The 17,497-nt window shown below is 38.7% G+C and overlaps 1 protein-coding gene across 1 annotated transcript in view; it reads right to left on the minus strand.

Annotated features, from left to right (window-relative positions):
• adgrv1 (adhesion G protein-coupled receptor V1) overlaps positions 1-17,497 on the minus strand; it is a 153,200-nt gene that overhangs the window by 100,188 nt on the left and 35,515 nt on the right. Inside the window, exons 13-30 of the mRNA XM_051895477.1 lie at positions 15,982-16,167; positions 15,645-15,825; positions 15,377-15,540; positions 15,171-15,294; positions 13,037-13,297; positions 12,185-12,311; positions 11,801-12,018; positions 10,060-10,803; positions 7,981-8,354; positions 6,994-7,170; positions 6,334-6,514; positions 5,536-5,729; positions 4,788-4,917; positions 4,465-4,548; positions 3,567-3,706; positions 2,098-2,707; positions 1,752-1,967; positions 73-288 (exon numbers count right to left, since the gene is read on the minus strand). Coding sequence (XP_051751437.1) covers positions 73-288; positions 1,752-1,967; positions 2,098-2,707; positions 3,567-3,706; positions 4,465-4,548; positions 4,788-4,917; positions 5,536-5,729; positions 6,334-6,514; positions 6,994-7,170; positions 7,981-8,354; positions 10,060-10,803; positions 11,801-12,018; positions 12,185-12,311; positions 13,037-13,297; positions 15,171-15,294; positions 15,377-15,540; positions 15,645-15,825; positions 15,982-16,167 — 4,327 coding nt within the window. The remainder of the gene's footprint in view (positions 1-72; positions 289-1,751; positions 1,968-2,097; positions 2,708-3,566; positions 3,707-4,464; positions 4,549-4,787; positions 4,918-5,535; positions 5,730-6,333; positions 6,515-6,993; positions 7,171-7,980; positions 8,355-10,059; positions 10,804-11,800; positions 12,019-12,184; positions 12,312-13,036; positions 13,298-15,170; positions 15,295-15,376; positions 15,541-15,644; positions 15,826-15,981; positions 16,168-17,497) is intronic.

Below are 17,497 nucleotides of genomic sequence, written 5' to 3' on the forward strand. Positions count from 1 at the left end.
TCACCACATCAGCAATAAGTAGAACATTTTACTAAACATCCATTACAAGCATGCTATTCATAAGAAACTAACCAAAAGATCCAAATGGATCATCTGAGGGCAGGATGGTAATGATGGCCTGTGTGAGGTCCCCCAAGAGAGCGCCCCCGGTGGTCTGGTTGAGAAGCTCAATTCGGAAGGTCTCTTCCAGCTCAGGCACCACATCATTGATGATGAGGATGGGGACAGGCTTGCTACTCTCTCCCTCCAGCAAAACCACATCAGAAGAGGCCACACTGTAGTCCTCACCTATATATATCACAATCAGAAACATATGATATATAAATATTTATAAAACGGTTAGTTCCTGTCCTTGATTCTGATTGGTCAATAGCTGTGTTTTATTCTCGATAAAACACGGCTATGACCGCTTCACCCAACGGTTCTGTGTATTACTACACAACACCCTTAGTCACCACTCTTAGCAGTGTAAACTGTTTGTTCTCAATTGATATTGTTCATTGAAGCTTACTGTATTATGTAGAAGAGTATTGTTAGAAAGAGATCGAGTAACCGAGTTTATTACCTGCATTCAGATTCGGCATTTTCCTTCAGGTCAGTCCTATGTTCATAATAAAACATCTGTTTAAATGTCCGACGTATCATCTTGTCCTTTTAACAGTTAAGGGGTTTTTCCGTGACTGACAGTGCTAGTCAAAGCATTTGTCAGCTGCGTCTTGCTCCGTGTTCACAACAATTCAGTCTTATCAATGTAAAAGTCTTCGCTACTGACTGACACACTCATAAAGACAGTCACACTCATACGCCACATCTAATGGCGTAATAATGTAACTTCTGTTGCTGTTCATGGTCAGGGACTATTTTTTCGGGCAGAAGGAAGACTTTTGATGAAAGTTTAATTCATGAAAGTTGCACTGATACATATTTTTGGCTTTTATATTTGTATTGTGTAGTAAACGTTTTACAAAAGCAATAAGGTACTTGCGGCTAGTGCTGCATTGTGAATAAGTCACGGCTGAAGGGCATTGTTAGGCGTGACGCGAAGCGGGAGGCTGTGACTTATTCACGATAAAGCACAGCCTCGTCACCAGTTTCTATCTGCATTCTGAGCAGTTTTGAGATATTGAGCTTCAAAGTTTTTGCATTTCATACTCCTTTGAGGATAGACCCAAAATGTACACAAAAAAAAAAAAAAAAAACATCACGTAATGTACATAGAATAAGAATATTTGAATAACTCAATGTCAGATAGAACTTTATAATTCCAAGGTGATGATACAGGCATTACACTTTTTGAAATAAACGTTTCATTAATTCCATAAACATTCTATTATATTTAAAATAAAGAAATATGCAGTTCTGCATTTACTATATAAATACAGTAAAACAGTAACATTATAAAATATTATTTAAAAAAAAAATCTATTTTAACATATCTTAAAATATAATTTATTAAGATGAATAAATATAATCTACTAAATATAATCTATTATAATCTATTAAACTGAATTGTCAGCAGCCATTACTCCAGACTTCTGTATCACATGATTCTTCAGAAATTATTCTAATAGGCTGATTTGGCGCTCTATTATAATTATTTTAATCAATGTTGAAAACAATTGTGCTATATATACATATATATATATATATATATATATATATATATATATATATATATATGGTTTCTGACTTTTGAACCCCCTAGGAGGCAAGGTTCAAATTAGCTGAAATACATTTTCATAAAAACTCACCCACTCTAGCGGTCATTGGCACTGCTCTAAACTTGACAGACACATCAGCAAAAATCCCTCCAACACGTGTTACATTTATTATAGGTCCGGTGTAGTACTCAGGCACGCTCACTGCTGAGGAAGACAGTTGTAGGACCCCAAAAGCATCATCGCTGGCCTCTATAATGACCTGAGCAACTGTGGCGTTCCGTGGGCCAAGTCGAGGGGAAAGTGCAACTGGAAAACCAACAGTTATTCTTAGTACACTGACTTTTTTTTTGTTTTGTTTTTTTTGTTTTTTTAATGTAGTATTACTTTGTGCATTTCAAGATAATAATTCAAGACTTCTTTTCCAAGTGACTTTTACCTGGTCTGAGTTGCAGCCCTTCAACCAAAGTGACATTGACAATTTCCAAAAACACAGATTCCGCCCTCTCTGGTTCCTCGTCATCAAGTACCCTCAGGGTCACATTTACTTCACTTTGATTAGCTGAGAATATCACCGACTCCACAACAGCCACAAAGTCATTCCCTGCACTGGCCCGACCCACTCCTGGTGTGCTATACGGAGCTGCATCAGTGTCCCTCAATGTTCGGTATGACACTCGCACTCTTCCCATTAACCCCTTTCTCCTCTGTATGGTCAAGGTGATGACAGCATTTGCTTCTGCCACAAGGAATGGCCTGCTGTTGTCAGAGAATACAAAAAGTCCATAAGGATCATCACTGGCCAATACAGTCAGCGTGGCAGTAGTTTCCTTCCCAAGTCGACCATGAGAAACATTAGTGAGGCGGACTCTGAAGCTTTTGTCGAGTTCTGGAATGTCATCTTGGGAAATCAGTATGTAGATGCTTCTAACAGTCTGGCCCACCTCAAAGGTCACGTTGCCAGATCTATAAACAAGTTCTCCCTCTGAATTAGCATCTGCCTCCCAGTACACAGTCACAATGGACAGAGCGCCAAAGGTACGAATCACCTGTGAAAAACAGGAAACGTACTCATATTAAACATTAACAATTCTCTCATCTGTACTAGTTTTTTTCATGATGAATTTTTTTTTTTTTCATTTTTATTTAATGACTCTAAAAATGATTTATATTTCAAATAAATGCTGTTTTAAATGCTGAAATAAACTTTCTACTCACCAAAGAATCTTGAAAAAAATGCATCACGGTTTATGCTAAAATATTAAGCAGCACAACTATTTTCAACATTGACAATAATGAGAAATGTTTCTTGAACACCAAATCAGTATATTAGAATGATTTCTGAAGGATCATGTGACACTGAATACTGGAGTAATGATGCTGAAAATTCAGCTTTGCCATTACAGGAATAAAATATATATTAATTTTAAAATATATTAAAATAGAAACAGTTATTTTACATTAATATTATGTCACAACATTACTGTTTTTACTGTATTTTTGATCAAATAAATGCAGCCTTGGTAAGCATAAGAGACTTTAACTTTTTTTTTTTTTTTTAAGAGACCCAAAACTTTGAATGGTAGTTTACATTGTTTAGTTTTTTTTTTTTTTTTTACACAAATTGTCTATAATATCATGTCTGAATGTTTATTGCAACACATGCCTTATTTAGTTTATTGCAGTGAAACAGATTAATTAAAATATTTTTATAGAAATATAGAATATATAATATTTGTAATATATTTGATTGTTTTAAGAAATAATTTTTAAAGATCCTTTTAAAAAACAAAAACTGGCTCATCACAAAAAGAGCATAATTGTATAAAAAACATATATGTGCAGTTTTACACATTTCTGAATGCAGACACAATAGTTGATGAAATATTTTTAATAACTAGGACAGACCTGCAGCACTACAGTACTCCTGCCCTCCTCAGGCTCTGTGCCGTTCACAGTCAGAGAGTCAGCGCTAAACTGGAAGATGCCATGAGCCTCGTCAGAGGCAGCGATGGTCACGATGATACGAGCAGCAGCACCCAGGTTAGCTTCAGAGCAAAAAGGAATATTGTCATTATACAAGTCATGATATAAAATAAGAGAGAGAAAGAAAAAAAATAAAACTCTTCACCTATTATAAGTGGACTCATACTTTTTACTACTACTTTTAAACACTTCTAAACAACAGGATGTGTAACAGAGGTGAAAAACTTGACATTTTCAAAACATAATATACCCCTTCTGGCCTCCCTTAAACATGAAGGCTATTTGCTTTTCCCACGTCTCTAGTGGTATTGCTCACAGGCCTTAGAACTATGTAAACAGCTTGGCAGAAATCAGGGTCAACAATCCGGAGTCTGGGGATTTGACCGTTATGGGCAGCTCTTAAACTTTACAACTTTTAATCTAGGACTTACAGAATGAAGCTTGTGTAAGGGGTGACCTCAATTACACAATAAATCAACAAAAGAAAGAAAAACAAAAAGCACAGTAAGCAGTGAATTAGCATTGGTTAAAAGAAGTTCTGTTGAAAAGCTCTGCCAAGGGCCAAATGACAGATAATGGAGTGCCTCTGAAATGCAAAAGCAGGAGCTATTCAAGTAGTTAGGAAATAATAAAACAAATAAAACCTCTTTTTCTCAACCTAAAGGGAACTTTGACAATATTAAGAGGCACTTTAGATTTAAAGTCAAGCTGATATTTCTGATTTTCTCACAGGATCCAGTCTGATATTACAGCGAGTAATGGGAATGAGGGAAGAGTAAACACTGAAACACGAAAATGCATGAAGGCTTAAGATTCTTACCATAATGATAGTGAAAGGATGGAAGAAAGAGGTCAGTGTCACTCTCGCCACTTCCACTGCCTTCGCTAGCAAAAAACGGATCCACTAAAGGAGCACACAGTAGCCAGACAGGAGCACACAAGATTCATACCAGACATAACAGGAATCACACATAGTACATATTAAAATCAAACTGAATACTCCATAATCATGCCCAAACAGCATGAATGGAGCCCAAGGGAGACATTGCATGCGGAGACAGTGAAAGGAAAATCACGAAGGTAAAAGAGAGGACACAGAATCAATCTGAAAAGCAAGTTTTTAACTGACACAAGTTTTCTTACCTCCTCCATTTGGATTATACAGCTCCACTCTGAAGACTTTGTCCAACTCTGGCACCAAGTTGTCTATAATAGTCACATTGATGTACTTAAATCTTTCGCCAGGCAAGAAGTCTAGAAATCCCTCTGTGTCCTGTCAGAAAATGGTAAGGAATTGTGCCATTTTAATATACAAAGGAATTTCAGTAGGCAGTCTTGGTAGTGGAAAATGACTCTTTTTGTTGGACTGTTTAATAGAGCAAAGACTAACAACGTACACACTATTGTTCAAAAGTTAAGATTCTTTATTGTCTTTAAGAAGTCTTTTAATCTCACCAAGGCTGCATTTATTTGATCAAAAATACAGTAAAAACAGTAATATTTTAAAATAGTATTACAAACTGTTTTTTATTTTAATAAATTTTAAAGTATAACTTATTCCTGTGATTGTAAAGCTTAATTTTCAGCAGTTTGAATTTTCTTACACCGTCTTCAGTGTCACATGATCCTTCAGAAATCATTCTATTATGCTGATGTGGTGCCCAAGAAACATTTCTTATTATTATCAATGTTGAAAACATTTTTTTTTTTTTATGGAAACCATGATGCATTTTCATTTTCAAGTTTCTCTGATGAATAGAAAGTTCAAAAGAGCAGCATTTATTTAAAATAGAATTCTTTTTAAACATTATAAATGTCTCTACGGTCACTTTTGATTTAATGCATCCTTGCTGAAGATAAGTATAAATTATAAAAAAAAAGTTGCTGATACCTCATAGTCCTCTGAACCAGCAGCTGTGAATGGAGACGTACGATAGCCCACCATCACCATTCCCAGCAGTCCTTGTGCTCTGGCTACCAGCAGACTGACCACACCAGCCTCCTCTTGAACAGTCACATGCGCCTCCTCCAGTGAGGGTCTGATCATGCCCACGGGCACTGGGGTAGTTTGAAACTGCAGCAGGCCTGAAATTATAATAATAAGTAGTCATTTATGAAATAAATGAAAGAATATAGCTAAAATGCTACTATATACTATATGTAGTTCAGTCATGAAACTCTAGATGGCGTAGGCTGATAGATCTTTAATGCAAGCTGATGATAATTATAGCATTAACTACTTGGCACAAGCTGATTGGTCCATGTCACTTCTGCAGCCAATGAGCTTGTTGCTCACACATTTAAATGGCTGGTTACATTCACTATAGCAGTTTGCAGCGCACTTCAGATTTCCTCTAAAACCCTCCACCTTCCCCAGCTCCACCTGTATAGATCTGCTATCGGTTATTGATATATTCTATTTGTGCAGCAGCACTATGTCTCACTCGCAGCAGCGAATCGGCATATGTATTGGCAGTAGCAAGTTCCTGTACTCAATAATCAGCAGCAGCAATAATCTACAGTAACAGCAATTCAGCAGCAGCATAGCAGATCTATTCCACCAAGACCAAATACATTAACATTGTCATATCCCTTACCATGCTAAAAATCTTCCGAGAGTTGTCATGATTGAAATATATGTGTGTGTGTGTGTGTGTGTGTATGTATGTATATGTATATATCAATGTACCATATGGATGATCGCTGGCTTTGACAGTAATATTATTGATGGCATTGTTTGGGTCAACGCTGGCTCCACTGGTGGGAGTGGAACCTGGTTTCCCATCACCTGACTCAGCCGACACCAGCTTAACCCGGAAGTGCTCATCGACTTCAGGCAGGTCATCATTTAGAACCAGCAGGTTTAAAACCTGTGGGACATCAAATATGAAGACAATTATGTGTGAGACTTTGCCGTTAGTCAATGCATTTACATGGTCAGTTAAACATAAGTGACTAAAACCACCACTAGATGGAGCCATATATTAACAATTTGGATCAACATTCACAAATGTCTGTTCTCAGATCTGTGGAAAGCTGGAGAGCAGCAGGTGCATCAGAATTTCCTAATGATAAACTGCATTGATTAATGCATTGATTAATGACAACTGCATTGATTAACATAAAAACATTTTTGCTTTCATTTTCTAATTTTGATGATAATGACAATATTTCTTTTTAATTGATACTACAGGGTTACTGGTGGTTAATGTATATTTGTATTTTCAATATAATTTTATACACAATTGTCATGTAGCCCAGGCATTATGCATCAATAATACTTTTACAATGTTAATTAGTGGTCCTGTGGTCATTAATAATAACTGCTTGACAAGGTCAATCCTGTTACCTCAGAGCGCTGGCCCGGCAGGAAATGGATGGAGCCTGTAGAATTGGCAAAGTCGGAGGTATTTGACAAGTCTGCGGGAGAATCAACCTGAGTGACGGTGTAGCTTACATAGACATGGTCCAGAGCACCACGTGTGCGCTCCACTACACAGGAGATCATAGAGCCCTCCTCAGATATCTGATAAAGAAAGGATAAAGGTCATTGTAAGCCAAGTACAGCAGAACAAAATGAACTCCAGGACCTTTTAACAGAATTATTTTAACCATTCAGAATTGAATTAGTTGTTGTTAGGTTAAAATGTTATAAACTCGGACTGAGAAACAGACTCAATTTTGACAGGATAAAATGGTAATTCAGTGTAACCTTGAGTTACATGGTCATTAAACATTGTACAAGAATTTACATTTCACTTAAGTCGCTAAATGTTCGCATTCCGTTTTCAGCTTAGTCATGTTTCTATTTGTTGAGGGCATAAGAGAAAGCACATTCTACTATGTCTCTTCGGTCACTAATTGAGAGGTCTTCCTCTAAAGGAATTCACTGACCATCTGTCTTATTAATCGAACAAGCCATTGGAGATGCCATGCATCCAATCTCCTTGAAGAGAAGAATGCACGCGCCATCCATCCAGGCGTGAAGATAAATTAAATATACATGAAGACATGGTCTCACAACTAGGGGTCATGTTACGTGCTTTCGGAGGGGAGGTAAACCAAACACTGACGAAGAAGCAACTTGGGTACTTAATCAAATAATACAGTTAGATGTTAACTCATTAGACCTTAATTGTGCTGGTCAGAAGCCTATCTGTTTAGCCACATTACAGATTTCTCATTGAATGTCACCGTTGGATGTCTATGTTTTTCAGAATTAGTTAGCATGTTCATTATTATATTATATTATATTATATTATATTATATTATATTATATTATATTATGACCATAAATTAGCTGGATAATGATATGAAAGACTTATTTTTCACCTACATCTGGTATACAGGAACCGGTAAAGCCAAAAAGTCCATTGGCATTATCACTCTTCATGACTCTGAGAACGGCGGTAGGTCTGGGCATTGGCAGACGGGCTCCACCTTGAACAGCCACCAGCTGTAAGTAGAAAACCTCCTCACCTTCCTCTTCTTGATCGTCCCGTACTTCGACTAAAAACGACTTCAGTTTCTCCTCCTGTCTGTATGTCAGGTACCCTGACACGTTGTGGAGGTCGGTCTTGGCTGGTTGGTTGTGTAGCTCATGAATCTCAGAGCGGTTGAGCCAGCTGGAGTACAGCCGGAGGTCTTGTAGAAGACCAGTGAAGCGCTGTTCACCATCTGGGTTGGAACCGATCCTAATAGGCGCAGAATCTGTACGGAGGAAGTTAAATGTAAGGAGTTAGAATGGGTGGTGTGGCTTTGTGGGTAAAGATCTGGGCTTGCAACCAGAATGGTTTGTTTAAACCCCAGAATATCTTGTGCTTGAATGTTACCAGGTTGCTTCAGGTGGGTGGATTCCTGAAGATGCTTGTCAGACTATGATGCTAAAGGGCTGTAGGTGGTTGGCATTAATATGTGGTAGCTAAGGTGTTCTGAGTGCTAGGTAACTGCTTACAGGTCAAAGTCAAAAAAGTTTGGTCCCTAAATATGGCTCAGGGTTCTACTTTAAAGTAAGTCTGACTGACTTTTTGTTTACTCATAAGTACTTAGACACCTTTCCTCAATAAGAAATGTAATAAGTACAAAAATAAAAAATAATAAAATAAGAACATTTACCACAGTGAAATTAAAATATAAAATAAAGTACATTTTATTATAAGAATAAATAAAAAAAAATATTGAAAAATAAAATAAAATTTAAAGATAAATGATTTAGATTATTCTTGTCCTTAGATTGTGCTTCTCACTGACCATGATGCTAAGGGGCTGTTGGTGGTTGCCAGAGTGCTTATATGTAAGATATTCGGAGTGGTTTTAGGGTGTTTCTATGCAACGGTGTGTTACATAGTTTGCTAGGTCAAAGTCAAAAAAGCTTGGTCCCTGGGTTCCTTCTTTAATTTAAGTCTATGGGACTTTTTCTTCTCTTATTTCACCAATTAAAACCATAAATTTGATTACTTAGAACAGTGACAGCACACCTCTCCTCGATAAGATGCATAATTTGATGAATCACTCTTATCTTTAGCATAACCAGTGCTGGATGAGTTATCTGCCAAAGTTTAATACTTAAGAATGAGCAGTATGCATCACTAATATGAATGCATGAACCAAACAAAATCATGTAGCATCATAAATGCACATAATCTATGTTGCAGGATTAAAAAAGAACATTGCATGGAACAGCACTGTATTTAAAGCAGTGTATTCAAGCAAACACAGTCTCTGGCCCAGCTAACAAAACATAGTGAAATGTGTCCCTTTCAATCACCATTGGCATAGCCTTCCTACTGGGCTGAGATAATTCATTATATAAGCAGGTGGTTAAGAGGAACACTTTCTATGATGTGACAGCGGTGAAATTGGAATAAAAAGGGTAGAGTTCATACTTATTGGTTACACCAGCTTCAAGCAGTAACCTCCTGACCACCAGAGAGACATTCAAAGCCACACAACTGTACAAATTGAGGAAATACGCTTCATGGAGCCCAAACAAGAACGTTGAACAAAGGCCGTAATCACCGGTTAAGCTAACAATCCGAGACGATCTCAGATTTCCTTGCAGTTTATGTGTACATTCACTTGACTGACGATGGCATAAGAGATGTCAAGTCTTAGTGGGGGCTCTTTTGTTTTCAGTTAGAGACAGTATGCCGGCTGCCTTTATGTGCTGTTAACAATGTCCAGAAGTGGCCCAGCGTTCAGTCAAGCATATCTTCCTGTGAAACACCAAACAATGGCACAGGGCTCTCACCAGATATGGGCCACAAGAGTGGATGAAGAACCACATCTCATTGCTTGACCAACACAAGTATGAGGAATTTCTCTATGAGAGGAGCTATGAATGAAGTAAATATGGCAGAGGTGGTTTCCTAATTTGTAATAAATAAATAAATAAATAAATACAATTTTTACTCACCATTTATAATGGCTTCTCCTTTTAGACTCTTAATCCCCCCAGGGATTGGGCTTCCATCCAGATAAAACTCAATGATTCCATCTTCCACAGCAATGATGATATGAACCCATGTGTTATCCTCTACAAATTTAGTTGAAGTAGCTCGTGCCACCTGTGTGCTGTTAGATCCTATGGTTGTGTAATGAAGCATAACGGTAACGTGGGACTCATTGGTCTGGACCTGAACTCCATAATATATAGTTCCATTCCCATTGCCTTTAGAAACAATAAACCCATCTGTATTGGGTCTGGGCATCAGCCAGACTGACAGAGTGAAGTTAGCCAGGTTCTGTGGAACCTGCAGATGGGTTTCTGGACTGATGGACCCATAAGCTCCTGGAAGTCCAGAGAAGAAGAATGCATCGGTGCCTGCATGGCGTCTCCTGGCATGTGGTCGGAGCTCTACAGACTGAGGAAATGAGGCCATCAATATCAGGTCTTCCATGGGCGGCAGACCATGTGGGAAAGCTCCTGACAGGATTTCCCAGGCCACACGCACATCTCCGAAGGTGCCTTGCTGGCGAAGTATAGTGAAGGATGTGACATCCAACATGTCACTGACTGATAAGACATCCTCCGCTACCTCACGCTTCAGACTCTCAGGGGCAATAGCGAAAACTCCAAATGGATCATCATTGAAGGGAATGAGAACGGATGCATTGAGGTCTTTCTTTGCCAGTTTTCCACCTTCACCAGGATAGCCACCTACAGACGACATTGTATGATGTTGGTCACCAGCATCATATATTGCATGCTGGGATGCTGGTTGCTGGTTTTCTGGTCGAACCAGCTGCACTAGCTCAGTTTTCCTTAAAGGGTTAGTTCACTCAAAAATGAAAATTCTATTTTCATGCATGTTGGAGATTAATATTTTGTAAATAAAGTGGTAAATTATGTTTTTTGAGCTAACAAAGCACTTGTGACACTTCATAAAACTGAAGTTAAACCACTGGAGTCCCATGGATTATTTTTATGACGTCTTTACTACCTTTCTGGGGCTGGAAAGTTGGTAGTTGCTTAGGCTGTCAATGGGGGGACAGAAAGCTCTCAGATTTCATTTTAAAAAGATCTTCATTTTGTTCCGAAGATGAACAAAAGTCTTACGGGTTTGGAACGACACCAGGGTGAGTAATCAGTGACAGAATTTTCATTTTTGGGTGATCTAACCCTTTAAGAACAGCATAACTATGCTGGTCCACCAGCAAGACCAGTACTATACCAGCTCTAACCAGCATAAACCAGCCTGGACCAACATGGAATTCATGCTGATTTATGCTGGAGTTTTCAGCAGGGATGTAACTGATGTAATAGATTAGCACAAACTTAAAACTTAAAAAAACCTCATGGAGCAAGTGCATTAGGCAGGACTTTTCAAAAGGATCATCCCCAGCTTTTTAAAATAACTGACAGTTTTTAGTTACGTTAATAAGTTACTTACATCACAGTCCTGAACCACATTGTGCTACTTAGTTTCCTGAGAGTCTGTGGTTTAAGACTGTCATGTAACTAAAAGCAGTTATTTGTTTTAGATGGTATTAAGGGGAGGGACATTCTCAATCTAGAGAGCATTTAATTAGACAAAAATATGTGTAGTGCAGGATAAGTCATCAATATTTTTGGTCCATTTGATTCTATAAGAGAAAGACTGTAGACTAGCATATAGATTGCTTTTTTATGAGTGACATCAAGACAATGACTTTACCTGAGACGTTCATAAGTCTGAGCTCATAAAACTCATTAAACTCTGGGAGCTTGTCAGAGATGGCTTCAAGAACAATAGGTTTTGTCTTCTCCCCTGTGCGAAATACTATAGAACCAGATGTGTTCAGAAATTCCTGGTGAGGTTCAAGTGGGGTGTCATTGGCAAAGAGCTGCCAGTATATTGTGACATTGCCAAAGTGTCCTCTGTCTCGAAGAACACTGGAGACACAAATGGAAACAAAAGTTCACAGAGAGTAGAGCATGATTACTTCTATTCTAATACTAAGAGACAATGTTGATTTATTTAAATCAACATCAATCTGTGCTGTTACATTTACATCTAGTTCAACTGTATATTAGAGGTTATAGAGAACTGGAGACTCACTAAAAGTTATTGGTTCTTCCCTCCTCCACTGGTTTCTGAGTGGAATCCAGAGAGAATATTCCATTGGCATCATCATTGGCCTCAATCACCACTGTAGCAGTGTGTCGACCATATACCACTGCATCACCTGATAAGATCCATATACAAAAACACATGAATATAGGATACAATTACAGTATTACTCTTACACTTTTTATATTTATAGGCAGCAACTCTTTTTCTTTAAGCATTAGCAGGGCAAGTCATTAAGAATCTTGTTTAATATATTTTAAAAAGCAATTTATTCCTATGATCAGTCTTCATGAGACACTGTTGTAATTGGTACAAGCTAACCACACCAATCATATTAAACTCAAAACTCTTCATATCATAATAACGCCCAGCATGCATCTGAACACAGTCCCTCAGGCAAGTGGTAAAACCTCCAGAGAGAAAGCTCTGGGTGGGTTTGTTTTGTGATGTGTGATGAGTTCTTTAATTAACATTATACAGTCACCCAACCCTTTTGCGTGTGTGTGTGTTCCACAATACAGGGATTAGAGAGGGCTTTTGAGAGTCAAGGCCAATCAACAGTGCTTTGTGTGAATCAAAACAAATGTTTAATGGGGTGGACTTATTAGCTCTGCAGAACAGTTGAAGAGTTGAGGATTTGTCTCTCAGAGTGGGAATTTAATGAAGCTAATTGGGTAATATAAACAGTGCACTTAAAACATGGAGATTTGTAGGACTGGCACCCAAAATAATGCATCACAAACCAAATGTCAATGCAAGTTGAAAGGGACCAAACGATTGTAACATAGAATGCACTGGATATCTGTTTAATTAAAACTTAATGCAGAGGATGCGACAAACCCGTGGCGTTGAAGAGAACTATGTAGAATGGTTCATCGGTCTCTGGTAGGTCGTCCTCTACCACAGCAACCGATATGTTCTTCATCCATTCTCCAAAATCAAAGACCAGCATTGAGTCGTTACTCAGTGGAGTGAAGTCACCTGGTGATGTGTCACCATACTCAAAACGATACTTCACTGTGGTGATAAAATTAGCCAGACCAGCTCGCAGAATGGTGAAATTGGCCACGCCCCCTTCTTGTACTCTCTGAACCACAGGCTCTAGAAAACACATTACAAACGAGAACAAAATGGCATTTTATATTGATACAGTGAGCAAATATAACATAACACAACAATGACCAGGATTGGCAAAGGGGTCTATTATGGAAGAACGTTTCCACCTTTATATAAAAAATACTGTTTAAAAGTTTAAGATGCATTTATTTGATCAATATACAGTACAAACAGTAATATTGTGGAATAATATTATAATTTAACTGTTGGATAAATAACTTTTTTTTAATGTATTTTAAAATGTAATTTATTCCTGCAAATTTTCAGCAGCCATTTCTCCAGTCTTCAGTGTCACATGATCCTTTAGAATTTATTCTAATATGCTGATTTGGTGCTCAAAAAAACATTTCTTACTATTATAAATGTTGAATCTTGTTGTGCTGTTTATTACTTTTTGTGGAAACTGTAATACATTTTTTTCTTTGGCGAATACAAGAAAAAAAGTTTTGAAACATTTGTCACTTTTGGTCAATTTAAATGGATAGCTCACCCAAAATGAAAATTATCCCATAATTTACTCACCCTCAAGCCGTCCTGTATACATCTTTTTTTCTTTCAGCCAAACACAATCAGAGTTATATTAAAAAAATATCCTTTGTAATGGGAGTGAAGGGTAAAATATTTTGAAGCTATATTTTGAAAAAAACAAAAATGCATCAATCCATCATAAAAGTAATCCATATGGCTCCAGGTGGTTAATAAAGACTGTCTGAAGTGAAGCTATGTGTTTTTGTAGGACAAATATCCATATTTATGACTTTATAAACTATAATAAATGGCTTCTGGTAACAGCCGTACACGAGTCTAGTTCCGGTCGAAGAGTGACCTCTAACCTGATGCAAGACGTATTGAGGAACGTGGAAGCACAGAAGATAGAGCAAAACAAAGCACCAGTCATAAATTAGAAGTCTAAAACAATAATTTTTTAAGAGAAATTTTGAAGGAGCTTGAGTTTGTTGCCCAGCTTTATTTGTTTGAACCGCGAGAGGAGTCTAGACTCACCTAAGCTTACAGTATGCTACTCCTACATCTTACATCATACAGAACTCAACTCTCTAATGAACGATTGGAAGGCCGTTACCGGTAGCTAGTGATTACAGTTTATAAAGTTATAATTATGGATATTTTTCTTACATCGCTTTGCTTCAGAAGGCCATTAGTAACCCCCTGGAGCCGTATGGATTACTTTTATGATGTATGGATGCGCTTTTTTGGGCTTCAAAAAAATGGCACCTTCATTCCTATTATAAAGTTTGGAAGATCCTGGATATTTTTGTAATATAACCCTGATTGTGTTTGGAAAAAAGAAAGTCATATACATCTAGGATGGCTAGAGGGTGAGTAAATTATGGGATAATTTTCATTTTTGGGTGAACTACCCCTTTAATGCACCCTTGCTAAATAAAAGTATGCATTTGTTTATATACTGTATATAAACTTCTCACAATTGTTGTGAGAATTACTATTGTTCCCACAATATGAATTTACATGCCACAATGTGACTTTATTACTTATTTTAAACTTTATCTCACTTTTTTTTTTTTTTTTTTAAACTCTGAGAGCTGAAAAGTCCAGCATAAAACCAGCAGGAATTCCATGTTGGTCCAGTCAGGTTTATGATGGTTGAATCTGGTATAGTGTTGGTCTAGCTGGTGGACCAGCATAATCATTTTGTTCTCAAGCAAAACTGAGCTAGTGTAGCTGCTCTACTAGCACTCCCGCTTCCAGTGCTGGTGACCAGAAAACCAGCAACCAAAACATGTGGTGAGCAGCAATGCTGGATTTTTCAGCAGGGGGCTCATGTGTAACCTTTTTGTCTTCAAATAAATATGTACATTATAATGAATCCCAAACATACCGGCAAAATATATTGGATCATCATTCTCACGAATCTTTAACTTTGCACTGAGATTGCTTCCTAGTCTTGCTCCACCCGTTGTATTCAGAAGGGTGATGGTGAAATTTTCAGTTTTCTCTGGGATCTGCATCAAACAAATGATAAATTTGTAATATAAATATGGTTGTCCTCAATAAACAGTATTATCGACAACTGCTGAAGCTTACCTCATCTGGCACAGAAAATAGGGTCAGGTTCTTCAGGTACTCCCCTTCAGCAAAGATGATCTCACCCTGCACTGGGTTAATGTCTCCTGAATGGGTCGGTTCAAGAATCCACAAGACCGACACGTTCCCAAACCTACCCCTGCTTCTCCCAATGGGGTAGGATGCTATCAGAGATCATAATGAGATGTTATTTTAAAATGACAAACAACTGAAACTAAAAGATAAAAAAGTAAAGTGACCCAAAGCTGTAGCTTAAAGATCTCTGTACCTGACTGAACATCCATGGCTTTACTCTCATTGATGGTGAAGTCTAGGCCAGGTTGAATGAACTCAATGACCCCAAATGGGTCATCACTTTTACGCACGGTAATGTTGACCTGCCTTCGGTTACCAAGGCGACTAGCTGGCGTGCTGTGGCTGCTAAGGACCACTGAGAATGTCTCATCTAGCTGAAGACAAGACAGACAAAAATATGTGAAGTGTTAAAGTATCTTAACATTAAGGGAAATGTAAGGAAGTTTGTAGATCATCTTACGTAACACAAGGTCAGTTTTATTATTATGATAAACATTAGTCACCACTAATCATTAGTCCTGAAGACTTACCTCTGGTATCCCATCAGGCTTGGCTACTAGGGCCACCATAACTTCCCTCTCCCCTGGCTGGAACTCTAGGATCCCCGTGGCACCATAAAACTGAGCATTTCCAGAAGGAATCACTGTATATCTTATGAGTTGGTTGAGTAACTGGCCCTGTTCTCTGATCACCCTCAGTTCAACTGTCTCCCCCTCCTGCACGGCCAACAAATCATCCGATCAAGTCACATTTGAGTGTAGTTTTCAAGTAATCACAAAAAAAAAAAAAAAAAAAAAAGGTAAATAAAAGTTAGGATTAAAATACAATTAGTAGATATACAGGTACTTGACAAGAAATAGGCTACTTTCGGAAACTGATGTGCAATGTTAGGGTTAGGGTTAGTTTAGCCTAGGGCTAAACTCCATCTGAAACTATTTTGAATTTTGCTATTATATAGTAAGTGTTGAGTGGGTGAGTGGGTGGGGAGTAGGTGGTTGGATGAGTGAGTGAGTGAGTGAGTGAGTGAGTGAATTAGTGGTTGGATGAGTGAGTGAATGAGTGAGTGGGTGAGGGGGTGGATGAGCGAGTGAGTGAATAAGTGAGTGGGTGAGGGGTGGATGAGTGAGTGGGTGAGTGAATTAGTGGTTGGATGAGTGAGTGAGTGAGTGAGTGAGTGAATGAGTGAGTGGGTGGGTGAGTGAGTGAGTGAGTGAGTGAGTGGGTGGGTGAGTGAGTGAGTGAATTAGTGGTTGGTTGGATGAGTGAGTGAGTTAATGAGTGAGTGGGTGAGTGAGTTAGTGGGTGGGTGGATGAGTGAGTGGGTGAGTGAATTAGTGGTTGGATGAGTGAGTGAGGGAATGAGTGAGTGGGTGAGGGGGTGGATGAATGAGTGAGTGAGTGAGTGGGTGGGTGGGTGAGTGGGTGAGTGAATTAGTGGTTGGATGAGTGAGTGAGTGAGTGGGTGAGGGGGTGGATGAGTGAGTGAGTGAGTGAGTGGGTGGCTGGGTGAGTGAGTGAGTGTGTGGGTGAGTGAGTGAGTGTGTGAGCGTGTGGGTGAGTGAGTGAGCGTGTGTATGAGTGAGTGTGTGGATGAGTGAGTGAGTGAATAAGTGAGTGGGTGAGGGGGTGGATGAGTGAGTGAGTGAGTGAGTGGGTGGGTGAGTGAGTGAGTGAGTGAGTGAGTGAGTGAGTGGGTGGGTGAGTGGGTGAGTGAATTAGTGGTTGGATGAGTGAGTGAGTGAGTGAGTGAGTGAGTGAATGAGTGAGTGAGTGAATGAGTGAGTGAGTGGGTGAGTGGGTGGGTGGGTGAGTGGGTGAGTGAATTAGTGGTTGGATGAGTGAGTGAGTGAGTGGGTGAGGGGGTGGATGAGTGAGTGAGTGAGTGAGTGAGTGGGTGGGTGGGTGAGTGAGTGAGTGTGTGGGTGAGTGAGTGAGTGTGTGAGCGTGTGGGTGAGTGAGTGAGTGTGTGGATGAGTGAGTGAGTGAGTGAGTGGGTGGGTGAGTGAGTGTGTGGATGAGTGAGTGAGTGAATAAGTGAGTGGGTGA

This window comes from Ctenopharyngodon idella, chromosome 5 (genome assembly GCF_019924925.1).
Source record: "Ctenopharyngodon idella isolate HZGC_01 chromosome 5, HZGC01, whole genome shotgun sequence".
Classification (NCBI taxonomy): Eukaryota; Metazoa; Chordata; class Actinopteri; order Cypriniformes; family Xenocyprididae; genus Ctenopharyngodon; species Ctenopharyngodon idella.